Source organism: Lepidochelys kempii, chromosome 5, assembly GCF_965140265.1.
Source record: "Lepidochelys kempii isolate rLepKem1 chromosome 5, rLepKem1.hap2, whole genome shotgun sequence".
Lineage (NCBI taxonomy): Eukaryota > Metazoa > Chordata > Testudines > Cheloniidae > Lepidochelys > Lepidochelys kempii.
The window spans coordinates 99,493,561-99,513,589 of record NC_133260.1 but is presented as its reverse complement, the minus strand read 5'-3'; the positions used below and the strand labels follow the sequence as shown (position 1 = coordinate 99,513,589).

General features: G+C 38.4%; 1 protein-coding gene across 5 annotated transcripts in view; it reads right to left on the bottom strand.

Moving 5' to 3' along the window:
• The window catches only part of TRPM3 (transient receptor potential cation channel subfamily M member 3), a 636,037-nt gene that overhangs the window by 167,342 nt on the left and 448,666 nt on the right, over positions 1–20,029 (bottom strand). For all 5 annotated transcript variants that reach the window (XM_073345156.1, XM_073345160.1, XM_073345157.1 and 2 more), the window contains exons 4-6: positions 18,562–18,775; positions 14,807–14,931; positions 2,301–2,472 (exon numbers count right to left, since the gene is read on the bottom strand). In XM_073345156.1, the coding sequence (XP_073201257.1) occupies positions 2,301–2,472; positions 14,807–14,931; positions 18,562–18,775 (511 nt within the window). The remainder of the gene's footprint in view (positions 1–2,300; positions 2,473–14,806; positions 14,932–18,561; positions 18,776–20,029) is intronic.

Sequence of the window (20,029 nt, the reverse complement as noted above, 5' to 3'; positions counted from 1 at the left end):
GAGCAGCCATCTGTTTGACTGACCCAATTGTGCAGGTGTTCTTTATTTTATCTCATCCATATGGTAACCTTAATAATTAAGCTTGGCAAACCTCAGAATTCTTTTTGAAACAAACTCAAGTACATTATGTTTTGTTTTGTTTGGCTGAAGGTTATTTCCAAGTCCTACATCTCCTCTTTTAAAGCCACCAACTTTCCAGACTTCATTGCACCATGACCTGTGAACTTCCACTAAGCAGCCTTCCCATCCACCAGTTCTTCCCAATTTTCTGTCTTCTTAACAACACCTCCTCCCCCTACCACTGAAGATATATTGTGAGGCCAAAATGTTTTTATTTGAGGCTCTGACGCTTCCACTTTGAAACCTTGCAAAATCTGGCTGGCAGCAGAGTTTAGTGTGCTCCGAATTGCATTATGAGTCAGAGCTGAAAGTTCAAGTAGACATTCCAGGGCCAAGTCATCTTTATATTTTATCTTTAAAGGTGTGTGTATATGAAGACAGCGGAATATGAAGGTGTATATATGAAGTAGTGGTAGAATGGAAGATCAACTGAGGGGCAATAGTCATAGGGAGAGATGAGTTGAGGGCACAATGGAAGGTCAGCCAACGTGTGGACAAGAATGGAAGAGGAGGGAGGAAGGGTTACAGTTTTGGATGGGCTGGCTCCAGCAGGGGGGTCAAGGAGAGAGGTCCTCCATAGTTTAGGAGATTCTAGTAACAGTCAGGTAAGTATCTGACTTGAACGGCCGAAGCTTTTAAGGTTAATTCATCTATACTAATAATGCCTTTCAGTAAATTTATTCTTTTGCCTAAAACAAGCTAAGGTAAATATCTAAGTGAAAAGAGATCAACAATTCCAATAAAGTCATTTTTACACGAAGATTCCCTAACATGTGATTGTTGTACTATAGATTGAATCTCCTCAAAAGTCCTCAAAGTAATTATTTATGCCACAGCTTGATATAGTCAGATTACATTGTTTGTACCATTGTTGAACATGATGCTTTGCTGCTGGTTAACTTAAGTTTAGATCATGTTGTGCCTATTTGCTGAGGATATGTACATACTGCCCCCTCAGAAGGAGAGAGATGCCCACTGATGGATGAAAATTGTAAGCCTGGAAACAACAATAATCTAGAAAATGCTTCCCATTTTGGCTTTTTTGGCATGAAAACAGTTGGATCTTGCAGTGAAGTTGGAAGCTTCGAGGCATACTTCATTCTCCATAAGTTGCTATATTGAACTGCTAAATAACATTTGTTATCTAGTTTGTAATGTCCCTATAAATGTACAAGAATTTCAACTTTAACATGGAAGGTCCTCTTGATATAGAGACCTTCACCCCAAAGTGGCTGGTTTGAATTCAGCACCAATTGATAATGTATGAAAGTCACTACTATTTAGAGTTGGGCAGGAAATGGTTATCCTGTCCCATGAAACGTCAAAATTGCAAAAATATTAATGAAATGAAAAAGATTTTTAAATTTTTGGGGCGTCAACCAAAAATGCTTATTTTAAAACAGATAGAAATTGAAACTTTTTTTTCAGTCTAATCAGTTTAAATTTCATAATTTTTTGTTTAGAAAATTCCAAAATAAAACATTTTGACAATTTTGAAATTTTTTCTTGGCATTTTTTTGAGTTGGGAAATTTGTTGAACCCAATTCTGTTTTGCAAACAGTTTCAGTTTTGACAAATGGGCCATTTTTTAATGAAAATACAATGCCTCAAAAAATTTTCAACACACTCTATTACAATGTAATGGCTGTTTGGTTAAATGAGTTTTGTGGTGTCATTCCAATTTCAGGTATCCATATCATAAAAGCTGCCACCACAGTTGGCTCTAAAATGCACCTTTGTTGAAAGTTCTCAGCAAAGAGGCTGTGGATTCAATTGCTGTTCAACTGGTTTTCTTCCCTGCTTGCTAAATGGAACATTTTCCTACATTTTCTTAGTTTTGATTTTGTCTTTGGAAGAATTGCATTGTTGTCTAAAGGATATAGAAATACAAGTACCATGACAGAAAATTTTTGGATTCATTCTAACTTTGCCATGGAATGAACCCTAATAGCTTTGGCCACTATGGTCATAAACTTCCAGAAACTAATTCAACCTATGTTATTTGACTACTTGTACATTTGTGCACCTAAAATGTGATTTTTGTTTACTTTAACATACAGTAACTCATGTTTACTATGTTACTAAAAAATCCCATGCCCTTTGTAGATGAACTACTTAGATTCTCAGTGTCCTTCCTATAATTGTAATTTATACAATAATAGAGAAAAGATGTTACTCACTTGTGTTTATCTTCTGAAGTGAGATGTGCTTTTCCAGCTGTCTACGAAGTTTCACTTCTGCCCCATATTTGCCGGTAGTCCCATTGTCAGCCAGAATAAAATGGGAGTGCATACTATTGAGTACTGTCAGTTTACTCATAGGATTGGACATTGTCTGGTATGGTCGGACCACCTGCATTATAGAGACAGAAAGTGCTCAATACGACAAGACAGCAAACACCCTCTGATTAAAGTAAATCATGAGGTACAAAATATTTATGCTGAGTTGTAGATAGGTCACAATTAAAAAGTAATTGTTTGCCAATAGTTACTACTTTATAGTATTTTAGATATTGCAGTTTCCATGTATACATCACATAGGAAATAACGTGGCACTTATAATGGTGTGGTATCTTTTGGTAAATATTGACTTACTAAGCCTACCACTGTTAAAAAGAACTCTAGGATATTCTCTTTCAATGGGACTGGTAGTCTGAATACAGTTACTTTTCAGGCACCTTAAAGAATTTTAGAGCCTCTGCACATTGGTGAATTTCACCCTCAGAAGAATAATACTTGTAATCTATGTCATCCCAGGTCAATCAGCAAAGATAATACTTAAAGATAATACTTAATATATACAATCTTGCAAATTATACCACAAGTAACGTGGTTATTCCACTAGTGCTGTACTTTAAACATGTGTACAATTACTCAGCTGTATAGAAAAAGGAAAATATTTGGAAAAAATTCAATTTAATGGATAACATACAACTTTGATGGTAGATTATTTATCATTTTAAAAGATAATGCTGTCAGGCATGACTTATTGCTTTATTAACATGACATGATACAGTGCAGTAGGAGGGACAATCAAATAATAGTGTAAGACATGGTGGATAACAATAGCTGGTGAGCTCTTGGGATTAGGCTTGTCTTCAGTGTGTTTTCTGTGCTGCATCTAGGACAACTACGGGCAGCAAAAGTCTGCTATTAACGAAGGGCTTGTCTACCTGGGGAAATAGCCAGGCAATAGTTACTCCACACTAGCTTCTGAAGTGGGCATGCTTATTCCTCACAAAGAGTGCCTTTTTGCAGTTAAATTTCCATTTTGGAAGTGGATTAAGCTAATCCACAAAAAGGCACTCAGTGTAGAAGAACTGTCCACATGGGGACCTCGTGCAGAATAGCTATTTGTATTTTAAATTCACACCCTAGTTTATTTTGCAATAGCTTCTCCATGTAGACAAGCGTTAAGAAAGAATCTGAAGTCCCCCTTTCTCTTGTTATTGAAAAAGATTTATGATGGAAAAGTAGAGGTTTATAAAGAATAGTACTTGATTGAAAGTCCCTGGCCAAAGGGCTCTTTTTATGTTCTTAAAATGTCAGTGCTTACAGTACTTTTGTTAGTCCTCTGAAGACAAATGAAAGCCTGCAAACTGCTGTAATTGTTATAAAGTATCACACAGAGCAGTATTCAGTTAGGCATTTGCCAGGGAGAGAGAAAAGACCACGAGGGTGGCTTGCCAATGTCGTGCAGTTCCTCCCTGTACTGGAATAGGAGATTGATTTTGGCTGTAGTTTCTTTATATTTTTTCCTTTTAATCCCCTCAGTCATATAGAAATTATTCCACAGAGGAGTAAATGTTAATAAATATTAATGCTTTGTTAAAATAGACTCATCAGCTAGTTTTTCTTATATTAGTAAAGTGATCATGCATCCTTTGCCGCAAACCAAAGAAACCTCACAGAGTTTGGTTACTATTATCTGCTGTCTTGCAGCAGCATCTCATGAGCTATATAACAGAAAATTAGGGCAAAGAAAGTACAGTAATTCTGAGAAGATGGGCAAGAAGTTTGCCTACCTACTGCATGATTATAAAGAAGGGAAAAATTCAGCCCACTGGCAAATGAAATTTTGCTGCTCAGACCTGTACTTTGCACCTCAAAATAAGATACAATGATTTCTGCAACTGTTAAGCATCTTCAGATAGTAATGGTCTGACATAGAGGGATAATGAGTTGCAGTTCAAAAGGTGGTCTGGGTATAGTACTGTACAGATTCAGTAAAGATGCTTAGATGCAGATGAGAAGGAAATGTTCTGGTTTCATGTCTGCTGTTAAACCAAAAGATCTGGATATACAAGAACTTGAATCATAATATTAATCAAAATAAGAAAAGAGTAAATAAGGAGATCCCTGACAGTGAGATTGCACAAAGCATGAGCAGTTAGTTCACTATCTGGCTATGCGGACTCTCTCCTCAGGCCCTATGCTATCAGCACTCCCAGCTATCATCGAGACACCACTGACTTCCTGAGGAAACTACAATCCATTGGTGATGTTCCAGAAAACACCACCTTAGCCACTATGGATGTAGAAGTTCTCTACACCCAAAGATGGACTACAAGCCGTCAGGAACAGTATCCCCGATAATATCATGGCAGACCTGGTGGCTGAGCTTTGTGACTTTGTCCTCACCCACAACTATGTCAGATTTGGGGACAATTTTATACCTTCAAGTCAACAGCACTGCTATGGGTACCCGCATGGCCCCACAGTATGCCAACATTTTTATGGCTGACTTAGAACAACACTTCCTCAGCTCTCGTCCCCTAGCGCCCCTACTCTACTTGCGCTACATTGATAACATCTTCATCATCTGGCTCCATGGGAAGGAGGCCCTTGAGGAATTCCACGGGGATTTCAACAATTTCCACCTCACCGTCAACCTCAGCCTGGACCAGTCCACACAAGAGATCCACTTCCTGGATACTACAGTGCAAATAAGCAATGGTCACAAACACCACCTTATACTGGAAACCGACTGTTGGCTATACTTACCTACATACCTCCAGCTTTCATCCAGACCACATCACACGATCCACTGTCTACTGCCGAGCCCTAGGATACAACCGCATTTGCTCCAATCCCTCAGACAGAGACAAACACCTACAGGATCTCTAACAAGCATTCTGAAAACTACAATGCCCACCTGGGGAACTGAAGAAACAAATTGACAGCCAGAAGGGTACCCAGAAGTCACCTACTACAGGACAGGCACAACAAAGAAAGTAACAGAACGCCACTAGCCATCACATTCAGCCCCCATCTAAAACCTCTCCAGCGCATCATCAAGGATCTACAACCTGTCCTGGAGGATGATCCCTCACTCTCACAGACCTTTGGAGACAGGCCAGTCCTCGCTTACAGACAGCCCCCAAACCTGAAGCAAATACTCACCAGCAACTACACACCACACAACAGAAACACTAACCCAGGAACCAATCCTTGCAACAAACCCCGTTGCCAACTCTGTCCACATATCTATTCAAGGGACACCATCATAGGACCTAACCACATCAGCCACACCATCACGTGCTCATTCACCTGCATATCTACCAATGTGATATATGCCATCATGTGCTAGCAATGCCCCTCCGTCATGTACATTGGCCAAACCAGACAGTCTCTATGCAAAAGAATAAATGGACACAAATCAGACATCAAGAATTGTAACATTCAAAAAACCAGTAGAAAAGCATTTCAGTCTCCCTGGACACTCAATAACAGACTTAAAAATGGTCATTCTTCAACAAAAAAAACCTTCAAAAACAGACTTCAACGAGAAACTGCAGAACTGAAATTAATTTGACACCATCAAATTAGGCCTGAATAAAGACTGGGAGTGGCTGGGTCACTACAAAAAGTTATTTTCCCTCTGTTGATACTCACCCCTTTTTGTCAACTGTTGGGAATGGGCCACATCTATCCTGATTGAATTGGACTCATTAGCACTGACCCCCCCACTTGGTAAGGCAACTCCCAACTTTTCATGTGCTGTATATTTGTACATGCCTACTGTATTTTTCATTCCATGCATCTGATGAAGTGGATTATAGCCCATGAAAGCTTATGCCCAAATAAATTTGTTTGTCTCTAAGGTGCCACAAGGACTCCTTGTTGTTTTTGCTGATACAGACTAACACGGCTACCCACTGAAACCTGTTCACTATCTGTGATGCTTCTTGTTACAATAAAGATCAGAGACTACACAGTGATACTCCAATCCTCTTTGAAGGTTAAGAAAAATTCTACATGAAGACAGCAAAACTCCATGCTCTGTGAATATTCCTTGGGGAAGCACAGCTCTGCATCAAGACCACAAGGTTTCAATTTATCATCCTTACTGATTTCCATTTCTTTTGTTCTTTCCAATCCTTCATGCTTCCTGGGCAAGTTAAAAGATAGTATTACGAAAATGAAATAAAACCTTTTGATAGGCTTTGTCTTTATGGCAGAGTTAAGTTGAGTTTTTGGACCAACTTCTCTTGGTGAGAGACATACTTTTTGAGTTACACCAGAGGTTCTCAAACTGGGGGTTAGGACCCCTCAGGGGGTCATGAGGTTATTACATTGGGGGTCACAAGCTGTCAGCCTCTACCCCAAACCCCGCTTTGCTGCCAGCATTTATAATGGTGTTAAATATGTAAAAAAGTGTTTTTAATATATAAGGGGGGTCTCACACAGAGGCTTGCTATATGAAAGGGGTCACCAGTACAAAAGTTTGAGAACCACTGAGTTACACAGAGCTCTTCTTTAGGTGGGGAAAAGGTATTGAGGGTGTCACAGCTAAATACAAGATCAAACAGATAGTTTAGCATAAGTAGTTAGCACACATTCTAAGGGACCATTCCAGGTGAAGTGTCCCATTAACACCTCTGTAGTCATAGGACAAAAAGTGGGGGTAGTGGGTTACAGATTGTAGTAACGAGTTATACATCCAGTGTCTTTATTAAGACCATGACTTTTAGTGTCTAGCAAAGCTATGAATTTAAACTCCCAAGCTCATCTCTTGAAAGTGTTGTGCAGGTTTCCTTTGAGAATGAGGGCTGATAGATCAGATATAGAGTGATCGCTTTGTGAAAAGTGTTCACCCACAGGTCATACAGTGTTTTTGTCTTGAATGAACTCACATGGGAAAATGATGTGTAGCTTGAAAGCTCGTCTCTCTCACAAACAGAAGTTGGTCCAATAAAAGATATTCCCTCATCCACTTTGTCTCTCTAATATTCTGGAACCGACATGGCTACAACACTGCACATTATGTATCTACACATACCAGGGGAGGGTACATCATCTAGCCCAAACTTGTTGCATTCCAAGATAAAATGAGTGAGATTCAATAGTTTACAATTAATGGCACAGCTCTAAGTGAAGCATGGGGTGGGAGGCATGGAAAGGTAGCTTTAAGCCACCTTTCCGCCCTCCTGATCCTGGGCTACTCTGGGGGCTGGAGCAGTTCCTGGTGTAATTTAGATAGCCCTGGGTGTGTTAGTGCCCCAAATCTCTGCAGTGCTTCATTGCTGTAACCTCACTGCTAATATGCCCCTCCTACCTCATGCTCATGCCTGTCAGGCCAGGGCTTGTTAGGGGGTCCTCTAAAGGCAGCCTCCCTCAGGTCTTGCACTAGGGGAATTCCCCTTGGCTAAAAGCGGGAATTTAAAGCCCCCTTTACATTGCTCCAGCCCTTTATCCTCGGTAGGAGAGCCAAAGTGGGGATGTTTCAGAGGAACAGCCGTGTTAGTCTGTATTCGCAAAAAGAAAAGGAGTACTTGTGGCACCTTAGAGACTAACCAATTTATTTGAGCATGAGCTTTCGTGAGCTACAGCTCAAATCTCACCCAATATATTGAACAAGGTCTCAGTGAGACTTTAACTATGCTTATTTTCATCTATTTTCCAATGACTGAAGTTCAAGCTTAGGTGCAACATATTCCTGGTGGACATTTGCTTTTATATTAACAAAATATACCAGAAAATCTTAAACAAAAGGATAATAGGTGACAATTTGATGGCAATGGATACTATACAGTATTGCAAAGTAATATATTCTGAATGACGTGCTGATCAATATCTATTTCCTTTTTCTCTTGTTATGAAAACTGCTGCAATAATTTACTTTAGAAGTGTATATTCTTGATTTCTAAATAGAGACAAAAAGGCAGAGAAAGGGAAAAAACATGGTTTGTAATTTGCAAACAGATGAGATTTTTCTTCTCTTTTTATGTTCTGACTTTGGTTCCTAGTATACAAACTGCAAAATCTCATTTACTCTTCCTGAATGTTAAAGCTGCCTTAGCTTACAAATAAATAAAAATAAAAACAAATAAATACATTAAAAATTAGAGGCAATTTGGTCTGTCTCCTAATCTTATCAAACATATGATTCTCCTTGAATTAAGAAAATAGTCCACAAAGTACAAGTGAAGACAGAAATTCTGATTGGGGATTACAAACTCGAACGCGCCATTGTCTTCCTCAGAGATCTAACACAACTCCCACTGAAGTTGCACATACATAGCTGAGATTAGAATTTGACCCAATGGCTCCGCGTATAACCCTGAGATGCATGAATATGCTGGCAGTTCAAGAAGGAGCCGCAAGGTACCTCTTCCCTCCCCTTGCACACATAGGCAGGATTCCCAACTAGTTCTCAAAGAAGCACTGGAAGTGAGGTAACAGAATCCATCACTGAAGCAACCCAAATAAAAATAATAGTTCACGTGACATTGTAGTCTTTAAAAACCCTTAAACCCAGGGATATTAGCTAGATATGAGCCAGGATTTATTTTTGTAAAATGAAAACTAGGGATGGTTTGGATTCATTTTCCATTTAATCCAACCTACCTAAATTTACGGGCTGGATAAAAGGTTCCAGTTTCAGCTCATCTCTAGCATCATCACACAGAATATTTATGGTGCAATTCAACTTCAAGTACAGTGCAGTCATCTGTTTAGAGCCTTTAGTTTTGTTCAGCCACTGTCTGTTTTAAATGCCATGAACAATATAAAACAGTAGATTTCTGGCACTGTCAGGCCCATGCAGAGCATATACTACTGAAAATGCTTGCAAGCTGCAGCCATCCTGTTTTCAGCACCTGGGGTTTCAGAATTCAGAACATGGTTAGTTTGTGAACATAAAATACTTGGTAAGAAAAAAATTCTTATAGTTGTTCGTGAAGAATTTTGAACTGTAGCTTTGTGGTTATATTTCTTATTTCATGTGATGATTCTTACATGTGTGAATGGCCCTAGATTCAGTTAAGGTTTATACTGTGGACTTGCCTGTTCTGGTGTTAGTACTAAATAATAAATCCAACCACTATTGTCTCCTCTTTACTGGGTAACATCCCTTGTCTAAAATAATAATTGCTCTGTGTTCTCTAGAATTTCTGCTGTGCTTCTTTTCTGACCACAGAACAGTTGCTGAGTGCAAATCAGAGATTAATTAAATATGGGGGTGAAAAAAACTTTTAGAAAAAGACTATATTAAGGTTCTGGATGAAACCAATACAAGCAAGAAAATGCAGAGAGAACGCTGGAACCCTTCCTCCCTGCTGTGCCTACATCTAGCAGTGTTTCAGTGCAGTCATGGAACAGTATGGGATTACAAACCTATAACCAGACTTCAGTGATTTAGCACAACAGGACCGGAGCTCAACTTGAATTCTGAGTTTAATTGCTTCAAAGAGTAAGTTTTGTGAAATTAAAATTTCCACAAAATATTCCAGTCCATGTACTCCTGATACTCCTTTTGCCACACCATAGGATGTTGGAGATATCAATTTATTCAGGGGTTGTCTACACAGGGATATTTGGGAAATTTAAATCCAAATTAATTGTTAACGCTGTTTAAACCACATTAAATCCCTGTGTTGACACTTATTCAGTAACAGTAAATTAAGCTAATTCAAATGAAGGCCACTTTACTTCTGAATAAGAGAGTGTCCACACAGAGGCTTAAGGCGGTTCAACTGATGCACTTTAAATCCAGACCTTTAGTTAATCATATAATTTTCCTGAGTATCCCTGTATAGGTAAGCCCAGAGCTATACAATAAAAATTTTGAATTAAAATACACAAATTTAATACTAACTTTCCTTGGTCTAAAATGTGTATTTTAATGGACTTCCAAGGCCAAAGGGGAAAATCCTTAAGTCATTATTCATTCCTTAATCACCCAGAACTCCCATTGAAATCAATAGGAATTACACCTGAATTAATAAATAATAATAATACCAAGAATCACACCAGAGGAGAATCCGCCATTACATTTTGAACAAGATTGTCACTAGCCTCACACAAGTTGATAGGTTGCCTGGTAGCCCAACATTATTCCTGAGAGTATACAGAGCTGTGTATATCATGACTGCAGAACTTGCCACAGAATTGTGCTCCAGAATATCAGCTTTCATTTTTAAAAATGTGTTTCTAGTCCTAACTTCATGTTTTCAAGTGTAAACTGATGCTTTGCCGCCTTACAGAGTCTGCTGACAGGCTGAAAAATGGTTTTGGGGGTGTGAACAGGTACTTTCATCTCAGAAGGTTGTTAAGTCTGAAACCTCAGGACATGTAATTTAAATGTCAACACTATTTAATTATTTAACTGCTGCCCATTTTAGCAGAAACATTCATTTTATGTGCTTATCCTGCAATCCCAAACTGCCTCCTAAAGCTTCACAGGAGAACAAAGCACCAGCTTCCTCCTGCCCACTGGCAAAAGCTCCAGCCTCCCCTCTGACAACCTCAATGATTGAGTTGTGCTTTAAGGCAAAATTCTGATACGTACCAAAAACTGAAAATATGGGGGCAGTGTATGATAAGTGGGATTTAATATTAACAGAACATGGGTGCCACTGTACTGACTGTATTGTTCATTTTAATATTAATTAAAAACTTCTTTACATTTAAATGAAACTGCCAGAGAATTTTTAGTCTGGTGCACGACTGTGTCAAAGAATCTGGAAACCTAACAGCTGAATTAGGCCCATCGCTGCAGAATATGTGGGGTTTTGGCTATATACATGTGGTTTAAAAGAAGTAAGAAGAGCTCCTCTCCCTCCCTCCAGTGTGAAGAATCTGTGCACCATCCCATACAGTGAGTCCCCAAAGTTAAGGCAATTGATGTGCTGTGAAAGTTCAGAATGTTCTTTTAAACACCCAGAGCTTTATTATTTCCAAATCATATTTCTTTGCACAAGGCAAAGCACGTATTTCTCCTTCAGTATTACATATATACCACATTTGTACTTTAATAAAATTCATTTTAATTACTTGCGTGTTTAAAACCCCATATTCAATGAAGAACACCTTTTAACATTCAGACAATTAAAAATGGCTGATCTAGTGTAAAACTTTCCAAACCTACACTGAACTTTCCAAAACATTTCCCGCCAGTTCTCTCCATCCCCCCCACGAGTCCTCTTCATTCTCCTAGCATGTCACACTCAGGCTGCACTCCTATTGCTACTGGGACTCTTTCCTTCCCTGACATCTGTTTAGCACTTCCTGCTCTGGGCTCCTGCCTCAGCTTCTGCTGTCTCTCTAACTGGAGTAGAGGAAAGGAGTAGGGAGGCTAGTGAGGAGTGGGCAGGGAAAAGGAGGAAGGAAGTCATCTCAGACCCTGACCCTGCCCATCCTGGCAACCTGTTAAGAAAGCAGGAGAAACAGCAGGGGAAGCTGGAGGGCAGACCAAAAGGTGGAGTCTGCCCCCTAAAGCAAGAGGTTACTTAAGTCTGAACTCACACAAAACTCCCATTGAAATCAATGGGGCTTTTTAGCTGAGTAGCTTGTGGCTCATAGCTTTTGTGACAGTTTTTTTAAACAATGACTCTTCCTATGACATTAATTTATTTAAGGCTGAAAGGAGCAGAGCCTACTGTAGGCATCAAAAGGAGAAAAGACAAATGAATTCATAGGGGCCTAGGCTAATGTGTAAAATTTCAAAAAAAAATTTACAGTATGAGACTTCTGACATAGTTGCAGTAATGAGTCTGACTCTCCATAAATCCATCATGACAAACCTCCAGCCCAAACAATGGCTGGGAGTGTTGGCAGGCGTGTTACACAATTTTGAAAACACTTGCTGAGCAAGTCAAATGTAGCGTGAGAGAGAGAGATTGAGATTCTCACCCTTGTAAATATCACATGCAGAAGCAAATTTTCTGTCTCCAATGCTGCTGATGGGGGAGGTTTAGGTTGGATATTAGGAAAAACTTTTTCACTAGGAGGGTGGTGAAACACTGGAATGCGTTACCTAGGGAGGTGGTAGAATCTCCTTCCTTAGAAGTTTTTAAGGTAAGTCTTGACAAAGCCCTGGCTGGGATGATTTAATTGGGGATTAGTCCTGCTTTGAGCAGGGGGTTGGACTTGATGACCTCCTGAGGTCCCTTCCAACCCTGATATTCTATGATTCTATGATGGTATCTCCTGCTCCACCCAATGAAGGGATGTTTTGACAATTTTTTCAGTTTTGATACTAATTTAACTAGACATAATGCACATACACAGAGCCACAATATATACTGGAATTTAATAAGTCTTCTACTGTTGGTTGATTTGTTCTGAGATTGTTTTATGTATATATTTGTGATACTCATTTTTCATTTTTTACTTGCTTTACTAGGATTTATTTTACATAATCATGGACCAAGGTGTACATTATTCTTCTCTTGTTTTTTCTTCATGATATTTTTCCTTTTCAGTAAGTTTTATGGCATTCACCATATTTTTTAAATATACAGATAATGGTTTATGTATTATAGGTCATTCTCCTTGCCTGAATCTTTGTTTCCTTAAATCTACATTTTGTGTGTGTGTGTGAGACACACTCAGAAAAATGTAAAGAGCAAGAACTTCTACGAACCTTTCAATACAGATAATATTATACTTTAGGGATGGGTAGAAACAGAAATGATCTAATTTTGCACTCTCTCCTTGGTCAATCCAGTTTCCATTTTCTCTAAACTATCAAAGTTTGGAGACAGAAGGGTTCAGTTACAATTTGTCTGTTATACATACACTTCAAAGGTCAAATATTTTAGCTCTGTGAGGCTCGAAAGCTTGCACATGCCAACAGAAATTGGTCCGATAAAAGATATTACCTCACCTATCTTGTCTCAACCCTACTGACTTCAGTGGAGTTGCATGGTTGTAACTTTTGGCAGAGTTCAGCAAAAAACCCTCTTGTTTGTCATTCAGACAATGGTATCCTTTTAAAATTTTCCAAATAGCTTAGAATAACTGCGCCAGCCTACAATTCTCAAACATTTTGACATTTTTGATTTTTGAAGTATTACTACTCTCTTGGCTCATCCCTAAATTCCAAAGCAATACTTTGCCACTCATTTCACACAATTTAAGTCAAGACTGTTTGAAGTCCAGCATTTATGTCAGCCTTGCACTTAAAATCACCAGGAATATTTTATTCCTGTGGTTGTTATGGTTTTTGGCTTAGTTTTTAAGTGAATCCCCAATTATGTCACAATAGGATTCTAAATTATTTCCACAGAGCCCTCTCCTTGGTGACCATCTCCATCCAGGTTCTGAGCACCCTCAATATCTTGGCGGATTGAGCCTTAGTATTGTATCATGTAAAGGCCAGAGACTGAATAGACAGTACAAAGTTGTACCCCACAATTCTCTCCCCCTCTTGTGGTTACATGTTCAGTGAATTACGATAAATTCCAGTTGGATCCACTCCTTTTTACTCTTATTGTAATTCCTTTCAACTTAACTCATAAGTGAATGCCTTTCCCCATTCTATACTGAGTGCAAATGAATAAATCCAGGTGGGAGGACACAGATTTAAAGTAATTCAGATAAAAACTGTATTCTATATTACCTTTGTTATAAATATATAAACCAATTCTAGTAGAATATAGACTGGGATTTCCAACATCTACCCAAAATGTCAAACACAAGTTCTCATTCAAAATTCTCAGGAAAAAGGGGTAGGAAAATTTCAAACAAGGCAAAATCAAGAAAGCAGGCAGATTATAAAGTTATTACATTATGTACAATGAGAGAGGGAGATCCTGAGGTGGGAGGGATAGAGAGAGATCTAGCCGTAAAGAGGATGACATGAAGAAAGATGCATGGTAAATGTTACCCGCACCCCTTAGAAGATATGTGGGGCAGGGTTTCTGTGGAGTCCTGGCTCATGAATGAAGAATTCATATAATATGAGCTTTCCAAGGTTGTGGAATAATTATATATTAATTGGGAAACAGTATGTAATTATGGAATTCAAGACCGCAACACAGTACATTTGCAAAAAAGAGGGCAGAGTTCAAGTTGTGCATGAAACCTTAGCTTTGGCATTCTCTGACATTTAGTGATTTACTGTGAAACTTTAACAAGCTTTTAATGTAGATTTTCAATGGAAATTCCTTGTCTTATTTTAAAAAAGAAGAAAGCATACAAAATATATTAGAAAAAACTGGAATGCCTTATTTCATGAGCCTTAGATAATCTACAGGATGGATTTCCTGTTCTAATCTTGCTATGCTCCCACAAAATATAAATTTAAGAACATGCCTGAAAATGCCTGAGTATTTGCCTTTTACCAAGCAGCTTGACTACAAATACCACTTCTATCTGAGAAGCACTGAGAAAAAGTAAAGGACAAAATAACCCAGAATATACAGGTATGTTGTAGATGACACAGATCCCCTAAGACTTACATCTTTGCCAATCAGGTCCTCTTGGTTCTCTACAATTCCCCAGGGGGCTATACCAATGGTACAGATCTTCCCTCGGGATTTTGAGGCATGATCCTTTAATGCATCTCCAACATGCCGAATGACTCCTGAAAAAAAGAAACAGGCTCATAATCAAAAATTCAAAGCACAGCATTTTTGGTCACGTTGGTCTGGAATCAGCCAACCACTTAAGTGTATGCTTTCCTAATCACATCCCTATTCAGCACAGTGCTTAAGCATGCGCTTAAAGTTAAGTATTTCCTTAAGTGTTTTGCAGAACTGGGGCCATAATAAAATAATTTAGATTGATATATACAGTGCCTTACTAGTTCAGTGTATTTTACATACAACCTTACTGAATAAATTAATGTAAACAACAAATTCCACAACTCTAACAATGAAAATGAAGACACTGATCATCATAACTTTGCTTTTTCTCATCTGTATCCAGATACATACACACTCTAATATGTGTAGTGTGTATATCTTCAATCCTCTCCAAGTACGCAGAAATGCACAGAAAAGGGGGGAAAATGTGTAGCATGTATGATTGTCCCCTCAAATTTTGAAACCTCTCAGGCATATAACCCACAAATAAGGCGGTTGAAATACTGATGGAAATGTTGTGAAAGCACCATTACACACAGCTGTAGACAGCAGTGGCACCATCCCATCAAATCACAAACCCAGTCACCAGGGAAAAGCCGGCAGGAAGTGCAAGAAAGTAGAGACTGGTGCACACAAAATGACTGCCCCATGGCTTGCCATACTCTGATTACTGCTTGCACTGTCTAAAGCAACTTCTGGTTACTTTAATTACATTCCTATGCTAACGTCTGTACAGTGCACATGTACAGGTTACTGTGCCAGGCTGGACAGTTGCTTTTGGACTCAGGCTTTCTTTTCTGCTTTCCAGGCTCACTTTCCTAACAGTTTTGACACAGCTTGTATCAAGAGCTACTTTCATCACCTGACTGCAGCTAACAGTAGCACAGCAGCACGTGGAATTTAATGTCACTTGCTCTTCTTTGCTGACAGCTTTGCATAAAATGCATTTAAAATCTACTTGTGCTCACTGAGGGGATAATTGGTTCCAAATTACATTCTTAGATTGATTTTTTTTTAAACCAGTTTTCTTTACTGTTTCCCTGCTCTGGTTCCATGAATCCTAAAGTGACATTGACAGATTACAACAGTCAGACAATAACCACAAGTTTCCCCATAGCTACTACCCTCTTATACCCATTTAAAATCAACAGTGAAAAAACCTGACATCTAATCTTCTAATCTTCCTGGCTGCCACCACATTGTCTGGCAGATGAGGGCAAAATGCACACATCTCAGCCAAATGAATCTGTGATCCCACATCCTGATGGTGCATAGCAGGTCTTCTCTGTCTACGAAAGCTATTGCTTTCTAGGAAATACAGCTTCTGATTCCAGATGGATATTGAAGCAATTTGTTTATAAGAAGATATGGGGTGAGTCAGGCATATGCTATTTATGTTATGTCGTGAATATGACTACTCAGAGGGCAACATTTTAGGGGGTTTTCTATTATGCCTTTTAACAACATACAGCTAGCTCCCTGTCTAACTACTACATTAGTTGCATTCCACGTAATGTGTGTATATTACCATATTATGGGTGCATTGTGAGTGACAGCAGCTAATGTATATACACACTTCAGGTCAATAGTCACACCTTGCATCTAATATTATTAATATTCTTCAGAAAGGAAATGCTGGAAAGAATTTTTATCCAAAACAATGGGTGAGATTTACAAACAAATTAGGTACCAAATTTACATGTACAATTGGACACCCAATTTAAGTGCACAGTTATCACAATTATGCAAAACAAATTTTATAGTTGTACGTGCAAATGAGTGGTTTATGTGCAGAATTTTTGAGTTGTGCATGCAACTATGGAAACTGCAAGAAGAGATTAGGTTCACAACTGTGTACCCAACTTGTTTAAAAATCTGACCCCAGAGCTCTCTTCTGCTTTACTCTGTATACTTTATGTTGTAAATAGAAGTAATTGAATATTCAGGATTGATTTTAGGATCATACACAACAATGGTTGTTCTCACAGTCTTATTTGACTATGAATAATTTTTTGGCACAGAAAAAAATACCTGTTCATATCAATTTGGGATTTTTTTTTGTCAGCTACAATTATGACACTTTGCAAACTACTATAATGGACATAGAGCTTTTTCTCTTAACTCCAGTCTTATTCTACAAAGCACAACTTCATATTCAGTCCTCTGAAGACATCTTCGCAGCTTGGTTTGAAATGCTGAGTTGGCGAGCCTATTGCAGTATGGTTAAAAGGTCCACAGATGGATGCATTTTTAATTAGGATTTTCTATCTATATCTGCCACACTCAACGCCACACGATCTGAACATCTAACAAAATTATCACCACCCCAATTTACAGGCCAACCCTTGTTCTAGTTTCCTTCCTCCTCCAACTGCGGCATTGGGGATGTTTAAAAAAATACCAAGAGATTCCACCTGCTCCTGTTTCTGTTGTAGGTATGGGAAAGCTGAGAAGATGACAAACTTCCCAGACAGCTAAGAAACAAAGGAAACTGGGCTAACAATTACTGTAGTCATCTTTAATTCAATATATATTAAAAAAACAAAAACAAAAACAAAAACAAAAAACAAACAAACAAACAAACAATCTCATTAGGCATGTTCTGAACTGAGCTTCAAAATATGTGATGCCTAATCCAAATCCCACTTAAATTAATGCAAAGATTCAATGAGCTTTGTATCAGGCCTGTATTATCAATATGGTAGAACGAATATGCTACTCTCCATAGGCACTGAAAGGATTAAATAATGCTGAAATATTGATGTAATGTAGCTGTGCTGACTCAGGTAGAGATAATGTGCCACAAAAATTCACGTGTGCATACTTTAATTTTACATATTATCATTCCCCATATGTAGAATGCTTTGCCTTGCCTCATTTCCCCGCCTCCCCATCATTTCAGTCTCTCCATGACTATAAAACGCATGTGGACAGGTAGAAAATAACTTCCATGTCAGGGTTCTAAAATTTGGATGTGTTCAACTTTGCATACAAATTGAAACATGTTACCTCTGTTTCTGCAAGGACAATTGGGAAAAAAAACCGGGAGGGGGGGGGGGAGAGAATGACTCCTAATCCACAGAGAGGGGGGAAAAATGACTTTTATTCAGATTAAAGGCTTTTATTTTTTCAGGCACATAAAATAGAAAAACTCTTTTCTCTGTCACATCTAACTTGTTCTTATAAGTGAAAGATAAAAGTTGCCTTTTTTTTGGATGAAAATATTTTCCTTTAATGAAGTGGAAAGTTTCTTGTTTGTAATACCTACAAACTAGCTACCCTTTCAGGCTGCTAGCTGCAGATCACTCCATTCCATAAACGGTACCTGGACCCATTGATGTTAGTCTCATGAAGTCCCCTCTGACAAAACACTTCAGATGGTCTCACAGCAGGATTTATTTTTTGCACTTTACAATCTGTCTTTCATGCTTTAATAAACCTTTTATTCTTGGAGAGCTGTTCAATACATATTATTCTGGCATTTTCTTGCTAATGTACAATAAAAAGAAAAAGTTACCATAAAATGGCTCAGCCTCTCTTTAGAATCTGGACTGATTCTAAATCATGATGTTAAAATGATGAAAGCCTCCCTGATGCCACAAAGCTCTTATTTTAATGTTGCTTGTTACCTGTGTTTACTCCTCCAGTGAATATCCATGCTCCAGTTGTCATGGCAGCTTTAATCAGACCTTTCCCAAAGACTTGCTTGAGTTTTGGCTGAAGTTCAAAATTCTGAAGGCCTCCATGCACAGAGATGAGAAGCTTGGGAAGCTCAAGCTGCCATTCTTTTGTCATTAGGTGTAGAAGAAGATCAGGCTTTGTGTCAAAAGACACACGTACATACTGCAGAATTAAGGGCATTGATAAAGAAAAAGGTTGGTTATGACTCATGATGTGTAACACCAAGAAAATATTTTTAAAACATACAACTTTTGCAACAAAAAACTAATTAATTGTAACTTTGATGGTTTAAAAAGCAATTTATGAAACTACAGACTATGACAATTATAGGTAGCCATTTCACAGAGTTTACTCTCTCCAAAGCTCTTTGCAATAATTAATCAATCAATCCTCACAACACCTGTCAGGAGCTAATAGATAAACATTATCCTCAATTTACAGATGAGGAAATTAAGGCAGAGAGGTTAAGTGATTTGCCCAAGGCCATAGGGGCAGTTGGTATCATACCTCCATTTAGAACTCTCTTTATTCTAGACAAATGTATTGAAAAACATCTACAAAATATGTAATAGTGGACATGCCTGCATTTAAGGTTAAGGTTGCAAAGTCGAGCACTCAGAAGTTAGGAAATGGCTGAATTAAGGTTCCCCTTTCAACTTGCTTCACTTGTGTGGATTTAATAAAGAATAAATTATTACCCCGACTGAGAATATGTTTTAAAGGCCAGAAGGGACCATTAGGTTCATTTACACTAAACTTTTGCAGAAGACAAACCATAGAATTTCACCCAGTAGTTCCTGCATCAAGACCATAACTTCAGGTTGAACTAGAGTACATACAATTATTCTGGAACCTTCCACTAATATATTTCTTTCCCCCACCCCTCTTGGTTTATCAGCATAACCTTCAGATCCACAGCACAGACTTCAGAATAAGCATATCTGGTTTTAGAACAGTAGTACATTTCAAAGAACATATTATGCTGACATATTTCATGAACATTTTGTTCATTTTTACTATGTCTATTCCTTTTTTGTGGTCTGTGATTGGTCACCTACAGTAAGTCTCATGGTACTGTTTCTGCTTCCTGAGTGGATGTGAAACTTCAGATGGAGTATTTCTGGCATGAATGCTAATATCTGTGGTTGCATGCAAATATGGGTATTCAATGACAAATGGCCTTTCTCAACATTCCTGCAAGCAGAGCCCCATTTGCACAAATGATCATGAGAAAACAAACGAATAAGAACTTGGTCCAACTGAAAAGCACACCAGAGTTAAAAAATATTGATTCACTCTACAGTTATAATAATCCTCCCAACATCTGCTAAGTCTTTTTACTATTAGGAGGCAAAAGGCCATATGTAGTGTATATCTGGTGAGCATGTACTGTACTATCAAGTATGTGTGTAATGG